The 24,636-nt window shown below is 52.0% G+C and overlaps 3 protein-coding genes and 1 long non-coding RNA gene across 4 annotated transcripts in view; 1 reads left to right on the plus strand and 3 right to left on the minus strand.

The window, feature by feature from the left end:
* Positions 1–10,694, minus strand: part of cers4a (ceramide synthase 4a) — a 72,496-nt gene extending 61,802 nt beyond the window's left edge. The window contains exon 1 of the mRNA XM_084675579.1: positions 10,426–10,694. Coding sequence (XP_084531705.1) covers positions 10,426–10,487 — 62 coding nt within the window. The 5' untranslated portion in view covers positions 10,488–10,694. The remainder of the gene's footprint in view (positions 1–10,425) is intronic.
* fbn3 (fibrillin 3) overlaps positions 1–12,614 on the plus strand; it is a 49,345-nt gene extending 36,731 nt beyond the window's left edge. Inside the window, exons 36-65 of the mRNA XM_084675583.1 lie at positions 98–220; positions 697–858; positions 1,039–1,107; positions 1,275–1,400; positions 1,666–1,791; positions 1,907–2,056; positions 2,709–2,780; positions 3,041–3,166; positions 3,663–3,788; positions 3,982–4,107; positions 4,257–4,373; positions 4,995–5,129; positions 5,283–5,402; positions 5,488–5,613; positions 6,028–6,180; positions 6,265–6,330; positions 6,445–6,570; positions 6,702–6,821; positions 7,201–7,323; positions 7,412–7,543; positions 7,680–7,805; positions 8,455–8,661; positions 8,745–8,870; positions 9,229–9,351; positions 9,533–9,649; positions 9,855–9,983; positions 11,337–11,456; positions 11,581–11,812; positions 11,904–12,069; positions 12,188–12,614. Coding sequence (XP_084531709.1) covers positions 98–220; positions 697–858; positions 1,039–1,107; positions 1,275–1,400; positions 1,666–1,791; positions 1,907–2,056; positions 2,709–2,780; positions 3,041–3,166; positions 3,663–3,788; positions 3,982–4,107; positions 4,257–4,373; positions 4,995–5,129; positions 5,283–5,402; positions 5,488–5,613; positions 6,028–6,180; positions 6,265–6,330; positions 6,445–6,570; positions 6,702–6,821; positions 7,201–7,323; positions 7,412–7,543; positions 7,680–7,805; positions 8,455–8,661; positions 8,745–8,870; positions 9,229–9,351; positions 9,533–9,649; positions 9,855–9,983; positions 11,337–11,456; positions 11,581–11,812; positions 11,904–12,069; positions 12,188–12,559 — 4,142 coding nt within the window. The 3' untranslated portion in view covers positions 12,560–12,614. The remainder of the gene's footprint in view (positions 1–97; positions 221–696; positions 859–1,038; positions 1,108–1,274; positions 1,401–1,665; positions 1,792–1,906; positions 2,057–2,708; positions 2,781–3,040; positions 3,167–3,662; positions 3,789–3,981; positions 4,108–4,256; positions 4,374–4,994; positions 5,130–5,282; positions 5,403–5,487; positions 5,614–6,027; positions 6,181–6,264; positions 6,331–6,444; positions 6,571–6,701; positions 6,822–7,200; positions 7,324–7,411; positions 7,544–7,679; positions 7,806–8,454; positions 8,662–8,744; positions 8,871–9,228; positions 9,352–9,532; positions 9,650–9,854; positions 9,984–11,336; positions 11,457–11,580; positions 11,813–11,903; positions 12,070–12,187) is intronic.
* Positions 12,223–14,791, minus strand: LOC146254261 (uncharacterized). Its single transcript, XR_014731440.1, has 3 exons — positions 14,711–14,791; positions 13,150–13,381; positions 12,223–12,466 (listed from the first exon to the last, which is right to left on the minus strand). It is a non-coding gene; the product is annotated as an uncharacterized LOC146254261 (long non-coding RNA).
* Positions 14,792–16,316: 1,525 nt separating this feature from the next.
* ctxn1 (cortexin 1) lies at positions 16,317–17,439 on the minus strand. The gene has a single exon (XM_084676169.1). The coding sequence runs from the start codon at positions 16,578–16,580 to the stop codon at positions 16,317–16,319; it is 264 nt and encodes an 87-aa protein (XP_084532295.1). The 5' UTR covers positions 16,581–17,439.
* Positions 17,440–24,636: the final 7,197 nt, after the last annotated feature.

Here is a 24,636-nt window from a genome sequence, read left to right on the forward strand (position 1 = left end):
ACTAACCAAACCTGGAAACCCATGTGTATCGACACTAAACCTGGTAACCCATGTGTAGCCTATCAACTTAGTGTGTGTGTGTCTGTGTGTGTTCCAGACATCAATGAGTGTGCGGACCCTGTGAACTGCATCAACGGCCTGTGTGTGAACACCCCGGGCAGCTACCTGTGTAACTGCCCCCCTGACTTTGAGCTCAACCCCACTGGAGTGGGCTGTGTGGGTAAGTGTGCCCAGCCCAGAGCACCAGCCCAGAGCACCAGCCCAGAGCACCAGCCCAGAGCACCAGCCCAGAACACCAGCCCAGAACACCTGCCCTGAGCACCAGCCCAGAACACCAGCCCAGAACACCTTGCCTGAGCTTTACACAGCTGGACCCACACACAGGAAGCTGTTTCCTTTTCCTGTTCCTGTTTACCACAGTGTCTCTTTGAGCTCTCAGACTACCCTAATCATAGCCCCGAGTTCCAGAACCCTTTAGCCAATCACAGCTGTGTTATGGAACCCTTAAGCCAATCACAGCTGTGTTATGGAACCCTTGAACCAATCACAGTCGTGTTACGGAACCCTTGAACCAATCACAGTCGTGTTACGGAACCCTTTAGCCAATCACAGCTGTGTTCTGGAACCCCTCAAGCCGATTAAACAGTTCTTCCAGTGTGAGGAATAACCACGTGACTCCTCCCCTTCCTCCCCCAGACGTGCGCGTCGGCAACTGTTTCCTGGATACGCTGGCGCGTGGCGACGGGGGCATCTCGTGCAGCGCTGAGATTGGCGTGGGCGTGACCCGAGCCTCCTGCTGCTGCTCTCTGGGCGGAGCCTGGGGAAACCCCTGCGAACTGTGCCCTGCCGTCAACTCCAGTACGTACAGCAACGACTCTGTCATGTGATCACTGAGGATGTGGTGTGATCACTGAGGATGTGGTGTGATCACTGAGGATGTGGTGTGATCACTGAGGATGTGGTGTGATCACTGAGGATGTGGTGTGATCACTGAGGATGTGGTGTGATCACTGAGGATGTGGTGTGTTGTGTCTGCAGCGGAGTACAAGACCCTGTGTCCTGGAGGAGAAGGATTCAGACCCAACCCCATCACAGTCATCCTGGAGGGTAAGAATCTGCCCTAATCTAGTATTTTAAAGAGCTACTATTCTGATCAACAAAATATACAATAAAACACAAACAATTGAATTGCAATCTGAGCTAATTGGTGTGTCCCTGCTTGTAATCTCATGTAATCCAGCCTGGTGTAATCTGCTGTAATCTGTGCTCTTCAGACATAGATGAGTGCCAGGAGCTTCCGGGGCTGTGCCAGGGGGGGAACTGTGTCAACACGTTCGGCAGCTTCCAGTGTGAGTGTCCAGCAGGATACTACCTCAACGAGGAGACCCGCATCTGTGAAGGTAAGACAGGTACTCCAGCGCTACGCACCCTGCACACATCTGCAGCACCAAACCTCACTCTCTCTGTCTGTCTGTCTGTCTCTCTGTCTGTCTCTCTGTGTGTCTGTCTCTCTGTCTGTCTCTCTGTCTGTCTCTCTGTCTGTCTCTCTGTCTGTCTCTCTGTCTGTCTCTCTGTCTGTCTCTCTGTCTGTCTCTCTGTCTGTCTCTCTGTCTGTCTCTCTGTCTGTCTCTCTGTCTGTCTCTCTGTCTGTCTCTCTCTGTGTAGACATCGACGAGTGCACGGCCCACATCGGGATCTGTGGTCCAGGAACCTGCTACAACACCCTGGGGAACTACACGTGTGTGTGCCCGCCTGAGTACATGCAGGTCAACGGGGGGAACAACTGCATGGGTGAGTAGGTCAGGGGTCACACGCTAAGGCAAGGGGTCACAGTCTGGGGTCAGGGGTAACACTCTGGGGTCAGGGGTCATGCAGTACGCAGCGTGTGATGGATTGGTTGTTGCAGACATGAGGAAGAGCGTGTGCTACCGCCACTTCAACGACACGTGTGAGAACGAGCTGTCCTTCAACATGACCAAGAAGATGTGCTGCTGTGCCTACAATGTGGGCAAGGCCTGGAACAAACCCTGCGAGGCCTGTCCCACACCTGCCACCTGTGAGCAGACACACACACACACACACACACACACTGTCCCACACCTGCCACCTGTGAGCAGACACACACACTGCCCCACACCTGCCACCTGTGAGCAGACACACACACACACACTGCCCCACACCTGTGAGCAGACACACACACACACACTGCCCCACACCTGTGAGCAGACACACACAGACAGACACACACACACTGCCCCACACCTGTGAGCAGACACACAGACAGACAGACACACACTGCCCCACACCTGTGAGCAGACACACACAGACAGACACACACACACTGCCCCACACCTGTGAGCAGACACACAGACAGACAGACAGACACACACTGCCCCACACCTGTGAGCAGACACACACAGACAGACACACACACACACTGCCCCACACCTGTGAGCAGACAGACAGACAGACAGACACACACTGCCCCACACCTGTGAGCAGACACACACAGACAGACACACACACACACTGCCCCACACCTGTGAGCAGACACACACAGACAGACACACACACACACTGCCCCACACCTGTGAGCAGACACACACAGACAGACACACACACACACTGCCCCACACCTGTGAGCAGACACACAGACAGACAGACAGACACAGACAGATGCTCATGTCATGTCATCTCTCTCCCTCCAGCTGAGTACCAGCTGCTGTGTGGGAACCAGGCTCCTGGCTTCATCATAGACATCCACACGGGCAAGCCCATCGGTAAGCTCACAGCTCACAGGTCACCACACTGGCATGGCTGGATGTGGATGAAGTTGGTTCTGCGCTGTGCTGAGATGTTGTCATTTCTGGTCAAAACACTGTTCGAACCTCCTGCTAGAAGCTCCTCTGATCCTGAGCTGTCTACATGCAGGCTTTGTACCTGGCTTCTGCTCAGTGAATAACATGGAGAACATGTGAATAACATGGAGAACATGTGAATAACATGGTGAACAGTGCTTATGGTGTGCTTGTTCCTGCAGATATTGACGAGTGCAGGGAGATCCCGGGGATCTGTGCTAACGGAGTGTGTATCAACCAGATCGGCAGCTTCCGCTGCGAGTGTCCTATGGGCTTCAGCTACAACAACATCCTGCTCATCTGTGAAGGTAGGTCACACACACACACACACTCACTCACCGTAAACACAGCCATGGCCCCCTCTCACAGTTCTGAGGCTACTGACTAACCCTCCACCTCCCTCCTCCATCCCCCCCACCCCATCTGCCCTCTCCTTCCCTCTCCTCCCCTTCCCTCTCCTCCTCCTTCCCCTCTCCTCCCCTCTCCTCCTCCTCCCCTCTCCTCTCCTTCCCTCCTCCTCCTTCCCCTCTCCTCCCCTCTCCTCCCCTATCCTCCCCCTCCTCCTCCTCCCCTCCTCCTCCTTCCCCTCTCCTCCCCTCTCCTCCTCCTCCCCTCTCCTCTCCTTCCCTCTCCTCCCCTCCTCTTCCCCTCTCCTCCCCCCTCTCCTCTCCTTCCCTCTCCTCCCCTCCTCCTCCTTCCCCTCTCCTCCCCTATCCTCCCCCTCCTCCTCTCCTCTCCTCTCCTCCTCCTCCCCTCCTCCTCCTCCTCCTCCTCCTCCCCTCTCCTCCTCCTCCTCCCCTCCAGATATTGATGAGTGTAACAGTGGAGACAACCTGTGCCAGAGAGACGCCAGCTGTATCAACATCCCAGGCAGCTACCGCTGCGAGTGTTCTCCCGGCTTCAAGCTGTCCCCCAGCGGGGCGTGTGTGGGTGAGTCCGGCCTGGTCCACAGGCCTGCCGGGACAGACCATCTCTCAGCAGGAGGGGGGGCGGGACTAGGAGCAGACTGAGTTTTGTTTGTTTTAGGTGATGTTACATTCAAGTGTGTGTGTGATCTGGTCATTCTTAATATTTCTCTTTTGTGTCTTTGTGTGTCTGTGTGTGTGTGTGTGTGTGTGTGTAGACCGTAACGAGTGCCAGGAGACCCCTAACGTGTGCAGTCATGGGGAGTGCATCGACACCCAGGGCAGCTACCGCTGTCTCTGTCACAACGGCTTCAAGGCCACCGCCAGCCAAACCATGTGCATGGGTAGGAGCTGACACACAGTCATGCAGTTATCTCACTACCAGTAGCTCATCTATACAGCTGTCATCAGTCTGACATAGCTATCCAGTCAATGAATTTGTCCCGTCCCGTGTTTTCCTCTGTGTGTGTGTGTGTTCTTGTGTGTGCGTCAGACATTGATGAGTGTGACCGTCAGCCCTGTGGTAACGGGACGTGTAAGAACACGGTGGGCTCCTACAACTGTCTCTGCCTCCCCGGGTTCCAGCTCACACACAACAACGACTGCATGGGTAGGTACAGGAGGGGGGAGGGAGGGAGGGAGGGAGGGAGGGAGGGAGGGAGGGAGGGAGGGAGGGTAGGTAGGTAGGTAGGTAGGTAGGTAGGTAGGTAGGTAGGTAGGTAGGTAGGTAGGGAGGGAGGGAGGGAGGGAGGGAGGGGTTGGGGAGGGAGGGGGTGGGGAGGGAGGGAGGGGTTGGGGAGGGAGGGGTTGGGGAGGGAGGGAGGGAGGGTAGGTAGGTAGGTAGGTAGGTAGGGAGGGAGGGAGGGAGGGAGGGTGGGAGGGAGGGAGGGAGGGAGGGAGGGTAGGGAGGGAGGGAGGGAGGGAGGGTAGGTACAGGAGGGGGGAGGGAGGGAGGGAGGGAGGGTAGGTAGGTAGGTAGGTAGGTAGGGAGGGGAGGGAGGGAGGGAGGGAGGGAGGGAGGGAGGGAGGGAGGGAGGGAGGGAGGGAGGGAGGGAGGGAGGGAGGGAGGGAGGGAGGGAGGGAGGGAGGGAGGGTGATAAAGTTGTTGCGTTTACTGATGTTGATGCTGGGGGTTTAGGATAGCAGAGAGGCCCTCCTACGTCATAAGTTAACTTATTTTTTTATAAACTTATTATTATGATGTTGACCTCCCCCCCCCCCCCATGTGCAGACATAGACGAGTGCAACTACCTGGGCGGCCAGGTGCAGGTGTGCAGGAACGGCCAGTGCATCAACAGCCTGGGCTCCTTCCAGTGCCTCTGTCAGGAGGGCTACGAGCTCTCTCCAGACGGCAAGAACTGTGTCGGTGAGTCAACCTGCCCCTGCTCTGTGTGTGTGTGACTGTGTGTGACTGTGTGTGACTGTGTGTGACTGTGTGTGACTGTGTGTGACTGTGTGTGACTGTGTGTGTGTGACAGTGACTGTCTGCAGCTGTGTAACTGTGTGTGATGTTCCTCAGATATTAACGAGTGTGTCAGCCTGCCTGGCACCTGCTTCCCTGGAACGTGCCAGAACCTGGACGGATCCTTCCGGTGCATCTGCCCTCCTGGCTTTGAGGTGGACAACGACCAGTGCTTAGGTACACACACACACACACACTCCCCTCCCCGGATATGAAAGAGTGTGTTACAGGAACCCAACACACACGCCCTCTCTCTCCTCAGATATTAACGAGTGTGAGGCGGAGCCTAACACCTGTCAGTTTGGCACATGCACTAACACCCCTGGGAGCTTCCAGTGCAGGTGTCAGCCTGGCTTCGTGCTGTCAGACAACGGACGACGCTGCTTCGGTGAGACACATTCAACAGTAAAACATAACAAACAGGATCCTATAACAGTGTGTTTCATGTCACAGTAACCGCAGAGTAACAGTTATATGTCCCAGTCAGAGTCACGTGTCATGTAGATGTGTGCGCTAGTTCTCCAAGGCGGGATGTGATGTGTGTTGCTGTGGTCAGACAGCAGGGAGAGGGGATGTGATGTGTGTTGCTGTAGTCAGACACCAGAGACAGGGGATGTGATGTGTGTTGCTGTAGTCAGACAGCAGGGAGAGGGGATGTGATGTCTGTTGCTGTAGTCAGACAGCAGGGAGAGGGGATGTGATGTCTGTTGCTGTGGTCAGACAGCAGGGAGAGGGGATGTGATGTATGTTGCTGTGGTCAGACACCAGAGAGAGGGGATGTGATGTGTGTTGCTGTGGTCAGACACCAGGGAGAGCTTCTGCTTCACGCGCTTCGAGGCGGGGAAGTGTTCGGTGCCCAAGGCCTACAACACCACCAAGGCCAAGTGCTGCTGCAGCAAGATGCCTGGGGAGGGCTGGGGGGACCCCTGTGAGCTCTGCCCCAACGAGAGAGAGGGTGAGGAGCGCTCACACACACACACACACACACACGTTCATGTATTGCCCCCGTCCTGATGTGTTGTCCTCTCTGGGAGAGCAGCAGCCTTCGACAGCCTCTGTCCCTACGGCCATGGAGCTCTCCCTGGGCTGGGAGACACTCGAGAGGGTGAGACACCACTCTACTGTTACTGTACTCTGCACTTAAAGTCTACTGTACTCTGCACAATCCAGAGCTTAACTACTGTTCTCTACCGTTTTGTAATCCCTCCCTCCCTCCCAGACATGAATGAGTGTCTGGATAACCCAGGTATCTGTCAGAACGGTTTGTGTATCAACACGGACGGCTCGTTCCGCTGCGAGTGTCCCTTTGGATATGACCTGGACTTCACCGGGGTCAACTGTGTCGGTGAGTGACCCCTGACCTCTGACCTGGCTCACCTGGGTTTCACCTGGGCTCAGGTAAGATGTTGGTGTATGTTCAAAGGAATGGTATAACTGGACCTTCTCTCTCTCTCTCTCCCTCACTCCCCCCTCCAGATATTGACGAGTGCAACATAGGGAACCCTTGTGGGAATGGAACCTGCACCAACGTGGTGGGAGGGTTCGAGTGCTCCTGCCAAGAGGGCTTTGAACCCGGACCCATGATGACCTGTGAAGGTCCGTACACACACACACACACAGTTAATTTTGACCTCTTAATGGAATAACTTAAGTTGAAGTAATGGAATTAAGTTGAAGACTCTCACTTAACATCCTGCATGTGTATATACCGTAATATTATATATATATATACACAAGTCGCACTGGACTATAAACCGCAGGTGTTTTAATGTTTAATTACCATATGTAATTAGAAAGAGATGGCTGCTTGAGGAAGCTCCCATGTATTAAATGTTAGCTGTAAAAATCCATAGATTAGCTGCACTGTTATATAAACCGCGGGGTCAAAAAATGCGACAAAAGGCGTGTTTTATAATCCGAAAATGACAGCACATAACATGTTGTCGTCGTCCCCCCCCCCCCCCCTTCCCCCCAGATATAAACGAGTGCTCCCTGAACCCCCTGCTGTGTGCGTTCCGCTGTGTCAACACCTTCGGAGCGTACGAGTGCATGTGCCCATCTGGATACGTGCTGCGAGATGACCAGCGCATGTGTCGAGGTGAGGGCGGCTCCGTCCAAAACAGAGGGATGTCTTTCATTTGATCTCTTTTCTTCATTAACCTAACTCCCCCCCCCCCCCCCCACAGACCAGGATGAATGCTCTGAGGGACTGGATGATTGTGAGTCGAAGGGGATGAGTTGTAAGAACTTGATAGGTACCTTCATGTGTATCTGCCCCCCGGGCATGCAGCGAAGACCTGATGGAGAAGGGTGTATGGGTGAGTCACACACACACACACATGCATGCATAGCCACACGGTTCTAGCTCAGGTTGAATCTGTCATGTTCATGTTTTCTGTTCATGTCATGACCTCATGTTTATAATAACTTGTTCTTCTTGATAACCCTGTCCAGACCTGAATGAGTGTCGGGCCAAGCCGGGGATCTGTAAAAACGGCCGCTGTGTGAACCTGGTGGGTAGCTACCGCTGTGCCTGCAACGAGGGCTTCGAAGCAAGCTCCACTGGGACGGAGTGCATCGGTGAGAACACAGCCAAGACACACACACCTCTACCATACACACACACCTACCATACACACACACCTCTACCATACACACACACCTCTACCATACACACACACACACCTACCATACACACACACCTCTACCATACACACACCTCTACCATACACACACACCTCTACCATACACACACACCTCTACCATACACACACACCTACCATACACACACACCTACCATACACACACACACCTACCATACACACACACCTACCATACACACACACACACACCTACCATACACACACACACACCATACACACACACACACCATACACACACACACCTCCCATACACACACCTCTACCACACCTCTATCATACACACACCTCTATCATACACACACACCTCTATCATACACACACCTCTACCACACCTCTATCATACACACACACACCTACCATACACACACACCTACCACACACACACCTACCATACACACACACCTAACATACACACTAACACCTACACACAGTACACACACGTAGCATACACAGTCATGAATACCAGAAGTGTTTAATTCCTGGTTTCTACATGCAGTGTGCGTGACTTTCAGATGAAAACACTTGTCCAGACCCAGCCATGTTAACGTGTGTGTCCTGTGCTGCAGATAACCGGCAGGGCTTCTGCTTCAGCGAGGTCCTGCAGACCATGTGCCAGCAGTCGTCCACCAACCGGCGGAGCGTCACCAAGTCTGAGTGCTGCTGTAACGTGGGGCGCGGCTGGGGCCCGCAGTGTGAGCTTTGCCCCTTACCAGGAACCGTGCTCTACAAGAAGATGTGCCCCCTGGGGCCTGGGTACACCACCGACGGCAGAGGTGAGGGGGGGACTGGGTGTGTGTGTGTGTAGTGTACTGTACTGTGTGTGTTACTGTTCTAACCCCTCTCCCCTCCCCCACAGACATTAATGAGTGTCAGGTGATGCCAGACCTATGCAAGAACGGACAGTGTATCAACACCATCGGCTCCTTCCGTTGTCACTGCAACACTGGATACTCCACGGACTACACCGGCACTGCCTGCATCGGTACCAGCCTGCCTGTCTCTCTGCCTGTCTCTCTGCCTGTCTCTCTGCCTGTCTCTCTGCCTGTCTCTCTGCCTGTCTCTCTGCCTGTCTCTCTGCCTGTCTCTCTGCCTGTCTCTCTGCCTGTCTCTCTGCCTGTCTCTCTCTCTCTGCCTGCCTGCCTGTTTCTCTGCCTGTCTCTCTGCCTGTCTCTCTCTCTCTCTCTCTCTCTGCCTGCCTGCCTGTCTGTCTCTCTGCCTGCCTGTCTCTCTGTCTACCTGTCTCTCTGCCTGCCTGTCTGTCTCTGTTTTGTTCTCTCTCTCTCTCTGATGATCAGATATGTATCAGGATATTCTAATCTTTACTTCCTGTTTCCTGTCAGACATGGACGAGTGCTCGCAGTCTCCCAAGCCGTGTAACTTCCTGTGTAAGAACACAGAGGGCAGCTTCCTGTGTTCGTGTCCGCGAGGTTACACCCTGCAGCCTGACGGCAAGACCTGCAAAGGTGAGTCACCTCGCAGGAAACCAACCAATCAGAGAATCCAGCAGATACACACACACACCCCTTAGAACGGCACCTAAACCCTCACCTGTCCATCCATTCCCTCATGTATTCATAAACCTTAAACCACGATTCACTCGTATGTCCCATCATTCCCTCATGTATTCATTCCTCCCTTCCACAGATCTGGATGAGTGTTCTTCCAAGCAGCATAACTGCCAGTTCCTGTGTGTCAACACCATCGGAGGCTTCACCTGCAAGTGTCCTCCAGGGTTCACCCAACACCAGACCGCCTGCATCGGTGGGCAACACGCCTCACACCACCACGACCACCACGGTCACCAGCCGTGAAATCAAACATGGTGTCAAGATGTTATAATTACAAACTGTGTGAAGTATGATTACAGTGACTGATGTGTCGTATAAAGTAAGAACACTTGTCTGATATGGTGAGCGAGGTCCATAACCATGAGTGTGTGTGTGTGTGTGTGTGTGTGTGTGTGTAGACAACAACGAGTGTGCGGGGCAGAACAGTGTGTGTGGGTCTCGTGCTTCATGTCTCAACACACCTGGGAGCTTCAACTGTGAGTGCTCTAAAGGCTTCTCCCTGGACACCACCAGACTGGAGTGTGAGGGTGAGGACAATACACACACACGCGCACACACACATACACACACACACACACACACTCATACACAGCTGAATAGTAAGGCTAAATGTTGGTAAAAATGTGTTTCTGTGAATGTGTATGAATAACAGTAGCAAACCGTTGGCCCTCTAACACCAATTACTCGTCGGAAAAAACACGATACAGCGGCGACACAACGTTAGGTCGACATGAAAATGTGTTGGTCAGTACGCACTATTTGAGACAGCCTTTGCGGCACTATTTACGGTAATTGTGCTTAATGACGTGGCGTTGATACATTTAGCCTAGAGATTGACCCGTCATTCTGCACACTATAACAAACACTATAACATATAGGCTAGGCTAGGGCTACAAAACAGTGGCACGGCAGCCAGGAATAAAATCAGTTGGCACGGCAGCCGAAAGGTTTTTAAGTAACATGGCTTACCTTTGATGAGCTTTGGTTTTCTGGTGTAGGTCTTCCTTTGCCAATGAACTCCACCTTCTCATCAAAAGTTAACCTTGAAAACGGCGTATATAACAAATGAGAAACAATGTCGTCCTCACAAGCGGGAACGTTACTCGCGGCTTCCATTGTGAAGTGAACGAACAAGCTAACGTTACGTTAGCTAGTTTATTAGCTCGTGATCGCGTTCCCCACAACTTGTCACAAAGTTAGCGATAACAAAGCCCACCAATTTAGAGGGAAGATATGATTGGTCAATTTACTGTCAATGGAAATTAGCTGAGAGAGCTGCGTAGCATTTTTCCTCGCAACAACTGATGCAGAAACATTCTGATAGGGTGTCAAACGGGGATTTTTTCATTTAACTTCACATTCCAACACAAACTGAATAGGCCAGGTTGAAAGGTTTATTTCAGAAAAAATCGTCTTTTAATTGTCAAATTATGAATTGATAATATACAATTTGAACAGATTACTTTTAAGATATATATATTTGAATATATTAGTTCCCCCTTATGTATAGTAAGGCTAAATGGCGTGTCTGTGAAGGTGAATTAATCAAATCAATCAATCAATAACCTTTTTATTCAGGACACGGTCCAAAACACAAACAGTAAAACAGAAGTACAAGAAAAATGTACAAAGACATAATCCACAATATCACCTACGAACACAGGTTCAAACGCCAGTGGTCCCACATACTAGAGAATAACCTTTCTGAGCTTAGTGGCGGGGTTGAATCTGATCACCTAAACATACATGTGTACATGACATAGTGCAGCGCAGCACAGCAGGTCAACACGCCTATACTGACAAACATTTGGCTTAAACTGTTCCATCAATGCACCAGTAGCCTCTTTCCATCATGTGGCTCTAACGTGTTTCCTGTTTAGATGTGGATGAGTGTGGCTCTAACCACCGCTGCCAGCATGGCTGTCAGAACATGCTGGGAGGGTTCCGCTGCGGCTGCCCCCAGGGATACGTACAGCACTACCAGTGGAACCAGTGTGTGGGTGAGTACAGCCCACAACCCTGACCACAACCACAACCCTGACCACAACCCTGACCACAACCACAACCCTGACCACGACCACAACCCTAACCCTAACACAACCCTGACTCCTCTCTCTCCCTCAGATGAGAACGAGTGTTCTGGAGGGAGCATGTGTGGCTCTGCGTCGTGCTACAACACGCTGGGCAGCTTCAAGTGTGTGTGTCCGTCCGGCTTCGACTTTGAGCAGGGCGCGGGTGGTTGCCAGGACGTCAACGAGTGTTCCCAAGGCAACAACCCCTGCAGCTTCGGGTGCTCCAACACTGACGGGGGATACCTGTGTGGCTGTCCTGGGGGCTACTACCGGGCGGGGCAGGGGTGAGGCACACACACACACACGCTCTCTCTCAAGGACACATGGATCAGGACACATCATCACGTCTGTGTGTGTGTGTGTGTGTGTGTGCAGACACTGTATAACAGGGGCCGGCTTCCAGGGCCAGTTTGGGGGTGAGGGTGAGGGTGATGGTGAGGACAGCCTGTCTCCTGAGGCGTGCTACGAGTGCAAGATCAACGGAGACGCCAGCAAGAACGCACGCCACCGGCGCCATGCCGGGGAGAACGAGCTCAACCAGGTACAGCTCTCTCTCTCCCCCTCCCTGCATCTCTCTTCCTTTCAACTCTCATCTTGCCCCTCCCACCTCCACAGTGTCCTCACCTCCTCTCCTTCCCCCCTCCCCTCTCTCCCCCCAGGACGTGAGCATGGCCAGCGTGGACATCCAGTCCTCCATCCCCATGAACCTGAGTGTGTCCTCCCTGCTGCAGCAGCAGCCCCTGCTGGAGCTCCTCCCGGCCCTGCAGCCCCTGGAGCGCCACATCCGCTACGTCATCACCCGCGGCAACCAGGCCGAGCACTTCCGGCTGACGGAGCGGCGAGATGGGACCAGCGTCCTGCGTCTGGGCCGGAAGGTTCCGGCGGCCGGCTCGTATCGCCTGGAGATCGCCAGCGTGCCGCTGTTCGGGCCGCGGCGCCTGAGAGAGATGGAGGCGGAGCACGATGAGGATTACCTGCTGGGGGAGATCGGAGACGCCCTCCGCATCAAGCTCGACATCCACCTGCACTGAGCTGCCCCTCACCTGATCCCTCTCTCCCCCACCCACGATCCCCCTCCTCCTCCACCCATGCCCCCCCCCCCCCCACACACACACACACACACACACACACACACAGTAACCTGGGTAGGGGCTAAGACTGAAACCTCCCCAGCTCCCAATCTAATAAGTTGTTGACCTTGTTGTTTTGTTTTGTTTATGGTTTTTGTATTTCTCATCCCAACGACATCCACCCCACCCCCCCTACACACACACCTCTCTCCCCCAATGTAGTAACCCAGTGTGGTATTGGTAACCTTGGCAACACTGGGTCGTCCAAAGCCCCCATCTCCTCCGGCCAATCACATGTTGTGGGGAGAGAAAGTCAAACGTTTGTGTTTTTCCCCACTCTGCTCAGTATATAATTTTTTTTGTGACATGTCATTTTAACGTATTTGTACTGTTTGAAAATGTTCACACGAAGGACTGCAAAATTTACACAAAGTTTCAGGTTTAGCATTTTAAGACAATCTAGGGACGTGTTCCAACCCGTCATCGTTAAGCAGTGACAGGCAGGGATTCCCTGGTGTGTGTGTGTGTGTGTGAGCGCTGTCATCCATTACCTCATGGGTTTGCAGATCTGTTGTAGTACCTCTTCCTAACAGTAGAGGGCGCCAGCGCCCCTCAGAGCACCCCAGCCACCTCCTAAGCCACAGGACCCGATCTTATGCACCTGCAGTGAGGGTGGTAGTTTAGGGGGTGGTTGGGATGGGTATAGCTTAGCGGTTACAGCATTTAACTGCAGATAAGGAGATTACAGGTTCAAATCCTCCTGTATGTTGCTCTGGGTAAAATCTGCCAAAGGAATGAATGTAATGATTAGGATGTGAGGATTCAGACAGCAGCTTAGTGGTTAAGATCAAACATTCTCTTCCTCATACGGGACATTTTTAGGGTGCTTAAGTTCGATCAGGCACTAAAACTGCTCTTCGAACTAAAACAAGGGACTCTGACACACAGTGAACCCTGTTCTTTGGTTCAACCCCAGTCAGCCAGTTTCATATCACTGCTGTTACCTGGTGCGCTGACTCGGGGTTCGAATCCTATGACTCCTGGGTTAACCAACACCCACCCAGGAGAGCGCAGCTGGAGTAAATATCTAATCCACTATAACATGGTACACTTAAGTCTGGTCAGTTATTGAAGGTTGGGATATTTATACACACACACACATACACACACATACACACACACACACAGGGGTGAACAGCAGACCTCACTACAGACAGGTAATCCTTCAGGTCAACTGTCAATGTTTTTTTTCTCAAAGAGAAGAAAAAGGTGCTAGTTAATTCCATCTCTTTCGCTGTACAAAGGAAATGCAGTCTTGAATCTCGATTGCAAAAGTGACGTTTAGTTTTTTTTCTCGTTTGGTGTTTGTCTTTTGTAATGTCTCGATGCTGAAAACCAATATTATCAAACTCGCTTCTTGAAAATTAAATTGTATATTTTTAAGTGAAATGTAGATTGATTTTCTGATGTACGTTCTCATGAACACCAGGCTGACAAACCAAATAACTTGTAAGCTCCCGAAAGGCCTAGCGTGTTCAAACGAGTTGGTTCGGTGAAGCTGGTGTTAGCGAACCGGTCGTGACGTGGGTGGTTGCCTGAGACTGCTACAGAACAGCCTAGCTAGCATCCTACAGCATATTTTTGCGGATCTGTCCACGCAGTTTTACAAATTGGTGCTCCAAATTGTTGTTTTACATTACTGATAAAGAAATGTGCATAAATTGTGAAACATCTGTGTTAACTGATTGGTTAGGCTATAGAAGTTTTTTCTTTAACTTTTACCCAGGTAAAACCCGCACGCTGTCATTTAGAAAATGTACGGCGTCAAACGCAGTCGTACGTTAAGGACGGTATTGAAAAATTAAGCTACGCACAGTCCGTACAAATGCGCAGTAGTGTGAACCAGGCCTGCTCATGCTCCAAACGGCGCTCTGTTGCTCGTCCGACGCGCAAAGCGATGGAGTGAACTGGCCTTTATAACCACTGTGTACCTGTCTCAATAACGGTCCGTCCAGAGCACACAATACTAGCTAACGGTGTCAAGGGTGAGGTAGAAATACGACTCGATAGAATTACTAGTCAGGGTGATATTCATTGGTGCTCTGGCCTCACCTCTATCAGAGGAGCTGGTGTTCATTCTATGGGATGTGTTTCTATGTTGTCAGCCTCTGTACAGTGTTGGGAGGTTGACATGGTAACCAGAATACGGATCAACGCAAACACGCGCCCATCTCATTATAGTATCCATGGTGCTGTGGTCAGCTCTGGTTCTGAGTATCCATGGTTACAGCACTGTCACTAGGCCTTCTCCTATATTTATATCATAACCATTTTGTCTAACATGGGAGTTTTGTATACTTCGTATCTTTATTGTTTTGACTCTGTTTTTTATTTTTTATTTGCCACTACATGTTAAAAAGAGAATGTTATGTGTGTATACTGTATCTTAGCTTCAGTGTCAAACCTGAAACATTTGAACGTTTTTAGAAAGCATGTGCAGTACGGAGTGTGACGTAGCAGTAAAACCACCTATCGGTTGCCACGACAATCGTTGTAATCTCACAATGTCCGCCAGATCCCTCGCGAATCACTAGAAATCTAATCTGCGAGGATGTCCACTGTTTTAAAAGCCTTAAGTGTGTTAGTTCACATTAACCCCTGTGGCGCTTGCATCAATCAGGGTGACCACAATCACAATCCCTGCAAATTGACTGGTTATTTTGTGACTTTTTTTCTCCTTCAGAAAACATAAATGACAATAAAAAGTATTGTGGGTTATATTTTTACCTGGCTGTGTTTGTGTTTAATTGCCCCAGTCCCGTGATCTCCAGGGTTCATTACAGCCTCACTGAGGTGATGAAAGGCCAGTAATCTGGGGGATGTTTTATCGATCATCTCTCCTGGATGAAGAATGTCCCCAATCTAACACTTGCCCTCACTCAGGAAATTACAAACACTAATTAGAGAGAGAGAGAGGGGAAAAAACACATTTTATTTCACAGAAACAACCCAACTCGGCAAAAACAAAGCAGTTAGGAAAAATATCTACTTACAAATCTTGAAAACACAAAACATCTCTGCTCTTTCGGCCAGCCCTTCTACAAGCCCAGGCTAGTTTTAACACCACAGATCAAAGATAACAATCAAAGCCTCAAACCAGAGTGAAGGCATACGTTAGCAAAAGGAGACTCCAAACTCGAGTCGGAATAGAAAAATAAAGCATTTCTGGTTTGTACTAAAAGGTTTGCAGTTGGTACAGTACAACTCACCTAGGCTGTCAGGCTGACGAGAGCTATCAGAAAAAAACACGACACGAGACACCATGTAGGAAGGTGGAATACAATGCAGAGATGGCTTTAGAGTTACACAGACATCTAACATTCACAAATACACATAGCTAGAACTCTAAACTCTAGAGCTATAACCACGAGTTGGGTTCTTTAAAGGGCCAGCTGCTTGTGTAAACCAAATCATATCATCTCCTGTTTGGAGATAGAAATATGACAGCAGGTGTTTGATCTAGACAGGCCACCGTACAGGTGAGTGGGACCATCTGGTAGGGTACAACATTACAGAAGCTGTCAGGAGAGGTGTTTAACAACCCCAGTAGCTGGGCTGTGAGGGGCCAGGGATGTGACACGACTGACTCCACCATCTCCCATCCTCCTCTCCTCACCCCTGATCCTCCACACTCCTCCCCCCCCCCCCCATCCCCCTCCTACACCAGCGCGTAGTCGAACTGGCCCCTCTCCAGTCCCTCCTTGTGGGTACTCCAGGAGGAGGAGGGCATGCGGCTGTAGGGATCCAGCAGGATCCTGAAGCACCTCACAAGCAGGAAGACCAGGAACAACATGAGGAGCCCCACAAAGGCCAGGGCCGTGTGCTGCTCCGCGTCCCCCCCCAGGGAGGGGGACCCCCGAGGCCCGGGCAGGGAAGTGCCCGGGGAGAGCAGCTCGTACTCCAGGGTGGGGGCATCGCTCATCCTCCACGGGGGCCAACGGCTGGACACTGCACGCTGATTGGATGGTTGGGGCGGGAGGTGTATGCTGATTGGATGGTTGGGGCGGGAGGTGTATGCTGATAGGATGGCTGAGTGACAGGATGGTAGAATCACAAACTGATTGGACAGTTGGCTGGGGGAACCTGTACAGCGACAGGTACAGGACAGGAGGGCGGCAGGAATACTTGGTAACAGGAAGAACAGCAGGAAGTGGATCTATCTTGGTCAGTTTCTGAATAACAGGTCCAGATTGTCCAGTACTGATGACCAATGACAACGTTTTAGACCAACACACACACACACACACACACACACACACTCCTGAGACTCAGACAGAGCAGACTGTTCACACCCTAGTCCTCCATGCTCGCCCTGCAGGCGCTGCTCACTGGGTGAGTGTGTCTGTCCCAGTCGCACCACGTTACTCACACACACACACACACACACAGATCAGCATGCAGTGTCCAGATTGGACATGACACCAGCACCAGCCAGGGCTTGTGGACACAGGCCGGCTCTGGTGACCACAGCAGCCGTGTCAGCGGGGGGGTGGAGCTGTGCAGATGGGACTTCGTTACCCAGGAGTCTGTGTGTCGTATGCTAATGAGCAAGGCCACAGGAGAGAGCAAGGCTATATAAAGGACCTGACGAGACCAGGGAGCGTGTGTGCGTGTGTCGCCCTGTGGACAATAAATCAGAGTGAACAGCCAGTCCGATCAGAATGCCAGTGGATCAATAGTGTTGACAGTGGAAAAGCCAGTGCCGGCTGCTAAATAAGCCGTTTTCCTGCAGCGTCTCACCCGTCCGCCTGCCTGTCTGTCTGCGTGTCTGTCTGCCTGCCTGTCTGTCTGCGTGTCTGCCTGCCTGTCTGTCTGCGTGTCTGTCTGTCCGCCTGCCTGTCTGTCTGCGTGTCTGTCTGCCTGCCTGTCTGTCTGCGTGTCTGTCTGTCTGCGTGTCTGTCTGGTAGGGGACAGCAGAACACTGTGTTGCTCTTCAGTCCAGACTGGTTCTTGACCTCTGGTCTTCTCCCTGAAAGCAAATGAGACATGAAACGCAGTCAGAAAACTCACATCCAACATCTCCCAGCCTGCTACTGGACAGGAACCTTACTGGAGGCCACACACACACGAGAGAGAGAGAGAGAGAGAGAGAGAGAGAGAGAGAGAGAGAGAGAGAGAGAGACAGACAGACAGACAAAGAGAGAGAGAGAGAGAGAGAGAGAGACAGACATACAGAGAGAGAAAGAGAGAGAGAGAGCCTGGAACCAGTGTTGGAGTCAAAGTTTCCATCAATGAGAAAAAATGTGAACTTGAGGGGTCCTGTTTCATTAGATTGACCCACAACCTCCCCCCTCCCCCATTACCCAACACACACAATAACTAACAATGACATCCTGCCATTTCCTGGCTGCATTGAGGCTCTCTGACGCTTCCTGATTAGGCTCATTTGGCCGAGTCGTTAGCGAGGTATTATAGCAACATTAGCGCTAATGAACACAAGCCTATAAACACCGATACTCCACAAGGCACACTCATCCGTTAGGCAGGCCTTTCACATGACTGCTCCCTCGCTCCGTGAAAGAATAAGTCATGGAGGAATTAAATAACTCCTCATGAATAATGGAACACTTCTCAGTGCGAGCGGATGCAGTCCCAGAGAGATGAAACGAGCGGGGAGATCACATCCTGACTACTGACCTGATGACCAGGAGGAGGGGGGAGAGCTGGGAGGAGGGGGGAGAGCTGGGAGGAGGGGGGAAGGAGGAGGGATGGATGGATAGTGCAGGCCTTATGACCAGGAAGAGGACAGGACAGAAAGGAGAGGAGGATTGAAAATGGAAAGTGGAAGATGAAGAGGAAAGTAGAGTTGAGAAAAGTTGGGGAGAGGAGAATGGAGAGAGGAGGATGGAGGGAGGGAGGAGGGGAGAATGGAGAGAGGAGGGGAGGATGGAGAGAGGGAGGAGGGGAGAATGGAGAGAGGAGGGGAGGATGGAGAGAGGACAGGAGCATGGAGAGAAACCTGTGAAAAACTTGACTGGAGTTGAGAGGGATGAGGACTGCTGGATGCCTTTACCTGTCCTCTGCCCAGCATTGTTGTCTGGCTGTACCTCTATATCTGCCTCTCTCCCCTACCTCTATATCTCCCTCTCTCCCCTACCTGTATATCTCCCTCTCTCGCCCTACCTGTATATCTTCCTCTCTCCCCTAGATGGGAACACTGAAAAGATCAGCAGTTTTGACATCCGTCTATTGTTGACTAACCTTCAAAACATTTCTAAAGTATCAACCTTCAATTTTGGGTCAAATATTGGCACTATTCCACTGGTGAAGATGTACCAATGAATCTGTCTCTCATTCACCCCCCTCTCTCTCTCTCTCTCATTTATGCTGTACCTCCCTCCCCCACCCCCCTCTCTCTCTCCCTCAGTATCTCTCTCTCCCTCGCTCTCTCTCTCCCTCACTATGTCTCTTTCTCTTTCAAACTCTCGTTTCAAATTACACCTCTGTCACCTTCTCTTGTTTATTCAGTTCCCTCTCATCTCGCTGTGTTTCTCTAGAGTCAGAGTCAGAGGCCTCAGAGCCTGGCTACCTCTCTCTGCCTCTCTCTGCCTCTCTCTGCCTCTCTCTGCCTCTCTCTGCCTCTCTCTGCCTCTCTCTGCCTCTCTCTGCCTCTCTCTGCCTCTCTCTGCCTCTTTCTGCCTCTTTCTGCCTCTCTCTGCCTCTCTCTGCCTCTCTCTGCCTCTCTCTGCCTCTCTTTGCCTCTCTCTGCCTCTAACCCTTGCGGGAAACACTGGAACACGAGACATTAGAGCAGAGCTTGAGGGTGTGTGTGCGTGTGTGTGTGTGTGTGTACCAGGGTGGACAGTGTGATAACTTTGCAAGGTGATGTGTTTCCCCTGACGGGGGTGCAGGGGAGAGCGCTGCCTAGCAACAGTGGCCTGTCCAGCAGCCAGGGCAGGACCAACGGGCCTGAGACAGATGGCACTTCTGTAGGACACACACACACTTTTACAACACAGCATACACACACACACACACGCACACACCACACACACGCAGGCAGACAGACAGAGGCTGGCAAGCTGCGATACACTGGGAGTCCCTCTGTCACACACGCACACACACACACACACACGTTGTGAGAAGAAGAAGTGGAGGAGAGTCATAAAGACAGATAAAACAATAGAGTATCTTCCTGTTACTGATCTCAGCAATGAATGTTCTCTCTAACCCTCACTCAGTAAAGCTGTGACATTCCTGTGCTGCTGCAGGGTGTGTGTGTGTGTGTGTGTGTGTGTGAGAGAGAGAGAGACAGAGACAGAGGACTACAATAGCTAGCTAGCGTTCAATCAGATCGAATTCACCTGGAGAGGAAACATCCATCTAATCACATGTTCCAGTGAGCTTCCCAAACCACCTATAAGAAAAAGCTTTGATTTCTGAAGTTCAAAGTCGTCTCACTGTGTTTGAGTTGCTGCTGATATTGGCTTCACCTCCCTCTGACCTACAGATCCCAGAGGAGGAAGAGAAAATGTGTGTGTGTGTGTGTGAGTCCTCCAGGCTAGACAGGTGTTTCCAGGTAAAGATGTTTAGTTTCCATGGTGTCTGCTCTCTCTCCAGGACTGTGAAGGTAACATTGTCTGTCTGTCTGTCACACAGACTGACCGCCACAGAACAGCACCCTCCCAGCACTCCCTGGTGGTCAGCACTGTGTGTGCCTGTGTGTGTGTGTGTGCCTGTGTGTGTGTGCCTGTGTGTGTGTGTGTGTGTGTGTGTGCGAGGGAGGACAAATAGATTGCTCAGCTTATTTTCCTGCTCATTCCCCCCTTCCCCCTCCCCTCCCTCTCCCCCTCCTCTCCTCCCCCTCTCCCCCCTCTCCCCACCTCTCCCCACCTCTCCCCACCTCTCCCCTCCCCTCCCCTCCCCCTCTCCTCTCCCCCCTCTCCCTTCCCCTCCTCTCCTCTCCTCTCCTCCCCCCCCCCCTTTCCCCTCCTCTCCTCTCCCCTCCCCTCCCCTCCCCCTCCCCTCCCCTCCCCTCCCCTCCCCTCCTCTCCTCTCCTCTCCTCTCCCCCCTCTCCCTCTCCAGTCCTTCTGGACACTTCCTCACACACTTCAGACAGGTATCAGTCTTCATCTCAGCCCTGCCACACACACACAAACACACACTCCTATCCTCCACTGATAAGGCTCTTCTCCAGAACACATTACAGCAGACACAATAGAGAGGGAGGGAGGGAGGGAGGGAGGGAGGGAGGGAGGGAGGGAGGGAGGGAGGGAGGGAGGGAGGGAGGGAGGGAGGGAGGGAGGGAGGGAGGGAGGGAGGGAGGGAGGGAGGGAGGGAGGGAGGGAGGGAGGGAGGGAGGGAGGGAGAGAAATGTGTCCCCCTCCAGAAGACTACATGTCCCCTAGCTCTCCCAGGACTGCTCGGAATTGAATTACCCTTTCCAACTGGGTGCTTATAAAGATCGAGTGGAATTGAAGAAAAGGCCAGAGGATCAATTTACCAGTCTGGCTCAGCCTCAGATAAAAAGCGAATATTTTCCTCTAACGAAGGGAGAGGATGCATGAGCACAGGGACTGTGTCACAGCAGCCTCAGAGATTGGGCAGGAGCCATCCATCACTGCAGGGTGTTGATGGAACCACATGATGGTGGAGATAGCTTGGTGTTTGTTTGATTTCATTCAACACATCAGAGGGTCGCCAGCAGAGTGTGGCCGGCTAATGAAGGTACCTCCGACCAGGTCACCTTGGAAGGCGAAACAAACAGACCCTTTAATACCAAAGGCAGCTACCACACTAAGAAGTTCTATTTTTATACTTACACACACACAGTCAATATACTTGCGTGCACACACACACACAGAGCATATACAAGCAGTCCCAAGTAAAAGAGAGGGAGAAAGAATGTGAGGTCGCACTCCCATGCCAGAGAGACACCTCAGAGATAAAAAATTAAAGTCAATAAATTCCTTCCCTGCAGTGCCCAGCCTAATCCTGGCCAGCCCTAATGAACCTGACTGTCAGTCATTCTACAGGATCACAGATACAATCCAGCAATTAAACCTTCCTCTAATAAAACCAAAACACTGATCCTGCCGAGCACAGTCTAGGTATCACATGAGAGAGAGACAGAGAGACAGTGTGAGAGAGACAGACACAGAGACAGACAGAGAGAGAGAGACATACAGAAAGAGAGAGAAAGAGAGAGAGACAGACAGAGAGGCGGTGTAGGGCCGGGGGGGTGGGGGTGGAGGGTGGGGGTGTAGGGCGGCGGGGGGTGGGGGTGGAGGGCGGGGGTGTAGGGGGTGGGGGTGGAGGGCGGGGGGGGTGGGGGTGGAGGGTGGGGTTGTAGGGCGCCGGGGGGGTGGGGGTGTAGGGCGGGGGGTGGGGGTGGAGGGCGGGGGGGGGTGGGGGTGGAGGGCGGGGCTGTTGACAGAGAGGGGAGTGTGTCTGTCCAGGGAGCTCTGCTGTTGACAGACTTGCAGGGTCAGCAGACAGAGCTGCAGGGACGAGGAGACACCACCGAAGAAGAATACTGACCTGGAGGACCTGGGGGAGGGGGGGGGACAGCCTGGGTGTACCTGGGGGAGGGGGGGGGACAGCCTGGGTGTACCTGGGGGAGGGGGGGGACAGCCTGGGTGGAAAATGAGAGATATTGAGAGAGAGAGAGAGAGAGAGAGAGAGAGCAAAATAAAGAGCGAAAGAGAGAGTAAGAGAGAGAGAAAGAGAGAGACAGCTCTAACCTCCTGTGTGTGTGTGTGTGTGTGTCACAACGAGAGTTGTGATGACATCGGCCAGTGAGGACAGGGCGGCCATATTTACACTCCACACACACCACGCGCCGGTCCGCCTGTCCCCACCCCCCTCCTCCCCCCCCTCCGAGTCAGCACAAACTCTCCGCTCCCTCCACTTGTCAAAGGAAAGACCCGGAAGGTTAGCGAACAGAGAGGCAGCGAGTAACACAATACATCCCAGTCAGGGATGGGGAAAAGAGCACACAGGAGAGATCTGAAGGCAGATAGCTCACGGGAGACATGTTTTCTAATCTCTGACCACCTCGCTGAAGCTTGCCTGAGGATGAAAGGATGAGGTCTGAATGAGGGATGAGGACGGAGGTTAATAACCAGTCGTCCTCTCTGCTGACTGTCCACATCCACACAGCCAGGAAAGAACGGATTAGGGAGGTGTGTGTGTGTGAGGGGGGGGGTGTAATCATACTGAGGCTGGGCTGGAGAAAGGGGGATATTGAACCCTGGGCTTTTAGAGGGGTGTGTGTGTGTATGGAGGGTGAAGGTTAGTGTGTGTATGGGGGGGGGGGGGGGGGTAGGGGTGCGGCTAGGGTGCTGGAGGTGTGCGTGAAGGTGGTTCCAGCCTTCACACAGAAGCAGAGAGAGAGGTGATGAGGAGAGGAATAGAGAGGTGATGAGGAGAGGAAGAGAGAGGTGATGAGGAGAGGAAGAGAGGTGATGAGGAGAGGAAGAGAGGTGATGAGGAGAGGAAGAGAGAGGTGATGAGGAGAGGAAGAGAGGTGATGAGGAGAGGAAGAGAGGTGATGAGGAGAGGAAGAGAGAGGTGATGAGGAGAGGAAGAGAGAGGTGATGAGGAGAGGAAGAGAGGTGATGAGGAGAGGAAGAGAGAGGTTGTAATGAAAGAGAAAGGACAGCTTAACAACACCTCCATTCTCAGTCAGCAGATTCTGGTCCAACAACCCTGTCTGCCTCCCCCCCCCCCCCCCCCCCCCCCTCCTCCTGAAGCAGGGATAAGAGGCCCTGTGTCAGTCACTACATGGCGTGCATTATGGGAGGATGAATATTTGAAGAGAAGCCTTGGCCAGGAAATGGAAACCCTAGTTAGCCAATCCCAGCCCACGCCCTGTGACGAGCTGACCCCTCTTCACTGATCAACCACAACAGCACGCGCGGAGGAGGCTGTGTTATAACCCTGCTACTGCGCGCGCGCAAGACACACACACACACACACACACACAGGAAGTGTGTTCAGACCAGATTGACACAGGTGGATGTACTTGATGAGAGTTCATCTCCCTGGTCTTGTGTTTCCTGTGTCTCTCCTCTCCTTACAAGTGTTCAGACACAGACCTGCACCCGCACAGCCACCACACTGCACACAAACACACACTCACATTACTGACACACTCACACACAAACACACTGCACACTCACATTACCGACACACACACACACTGTACACACACACACATTACTGACACACACACACACATTACTGACACACACACACACACACACACACACACTCACATTACTGACACACAGCAAGGCTTTGCTAATTCATTAGCACGGGAAACTCAATGCAACATAATTACGACAAAGCTCTCCATAGTTGGCTCTTGACTCTCCCCCCCCTCCCCCTCTCTCTCTCTCTCTCTTTGTAATTGTGTCTCTCTCCCCCCTCTCCCTCTCCCCCACCCTCTCTCACTTCATACTGTAAGGCACTGATTTTCGGGGCAAGTTCCATGGGGATGATGATGAGTGAGAGAAAGGAGGGTGGGAGAGAGGTGGAGAGGAAAGGGGGGAGGAGAGAGAGCGAGAGGGGGGATGGGGGTATTTGTCTCCCCACCATTTGTCTCCAGTAACAGAGACCCCCGTGCACCACTCATATCAGTAGAGATACCACACTGTTCCGGTATCTCCTTCACAACAGTCAAAGAATAGAATAGCTGCTTAAAACGCTGGTTGTTTTACATTTGGGATCTATTTTATAGATCTATGATATATTTTACTCAAGTTGAAACAGTAAGAGAAATGGGCCTATGTTATTATTTTCATTAACCTATTTTGTCGGGTTTATGGTCATGTTACCAGATGTCGGTTGTCTGATATCTGTGGTTGCTTATAACATAAGTGAAGAAAATCCAACATTTCTAGCCAACACCTTGTCGAAAATAATTTCACGGCACATTGGCCCACCAACTTAACGGTGCAAACCTACGGGCTTCAAGGTGCAGAATAAATCAAAGTAAGCAGTTTTGGCAAACGGCGTTTCGCTGGCCGGTACT

This window comes from Hypomesus nipponensis, chromosome 16 (genome assembly GCF_054491055.1).
Source record: "Hypomesus nipponensis isolate SF chromosome 16, ASM5449105v1, whole genome shotgun sequence".
Classification (NCBI taxonomy): domain Eukaryota; kingdom Metazoa; phylum Chordata; class Actinopteri; order Osmeriformes; family Osmeridae; genus Hypomesus; species Hypomesus nipponensis.

What these genes read in the sequence shown, in the direction of transcription:
- ctxn1 (XM_084676169.1), bottom strand. Translation starts at nt 16,580, where the DNA reads ATGAGCGATGCCCCCACCCTGGAGTACGAGCTGCTCTCCCCGGGCACT.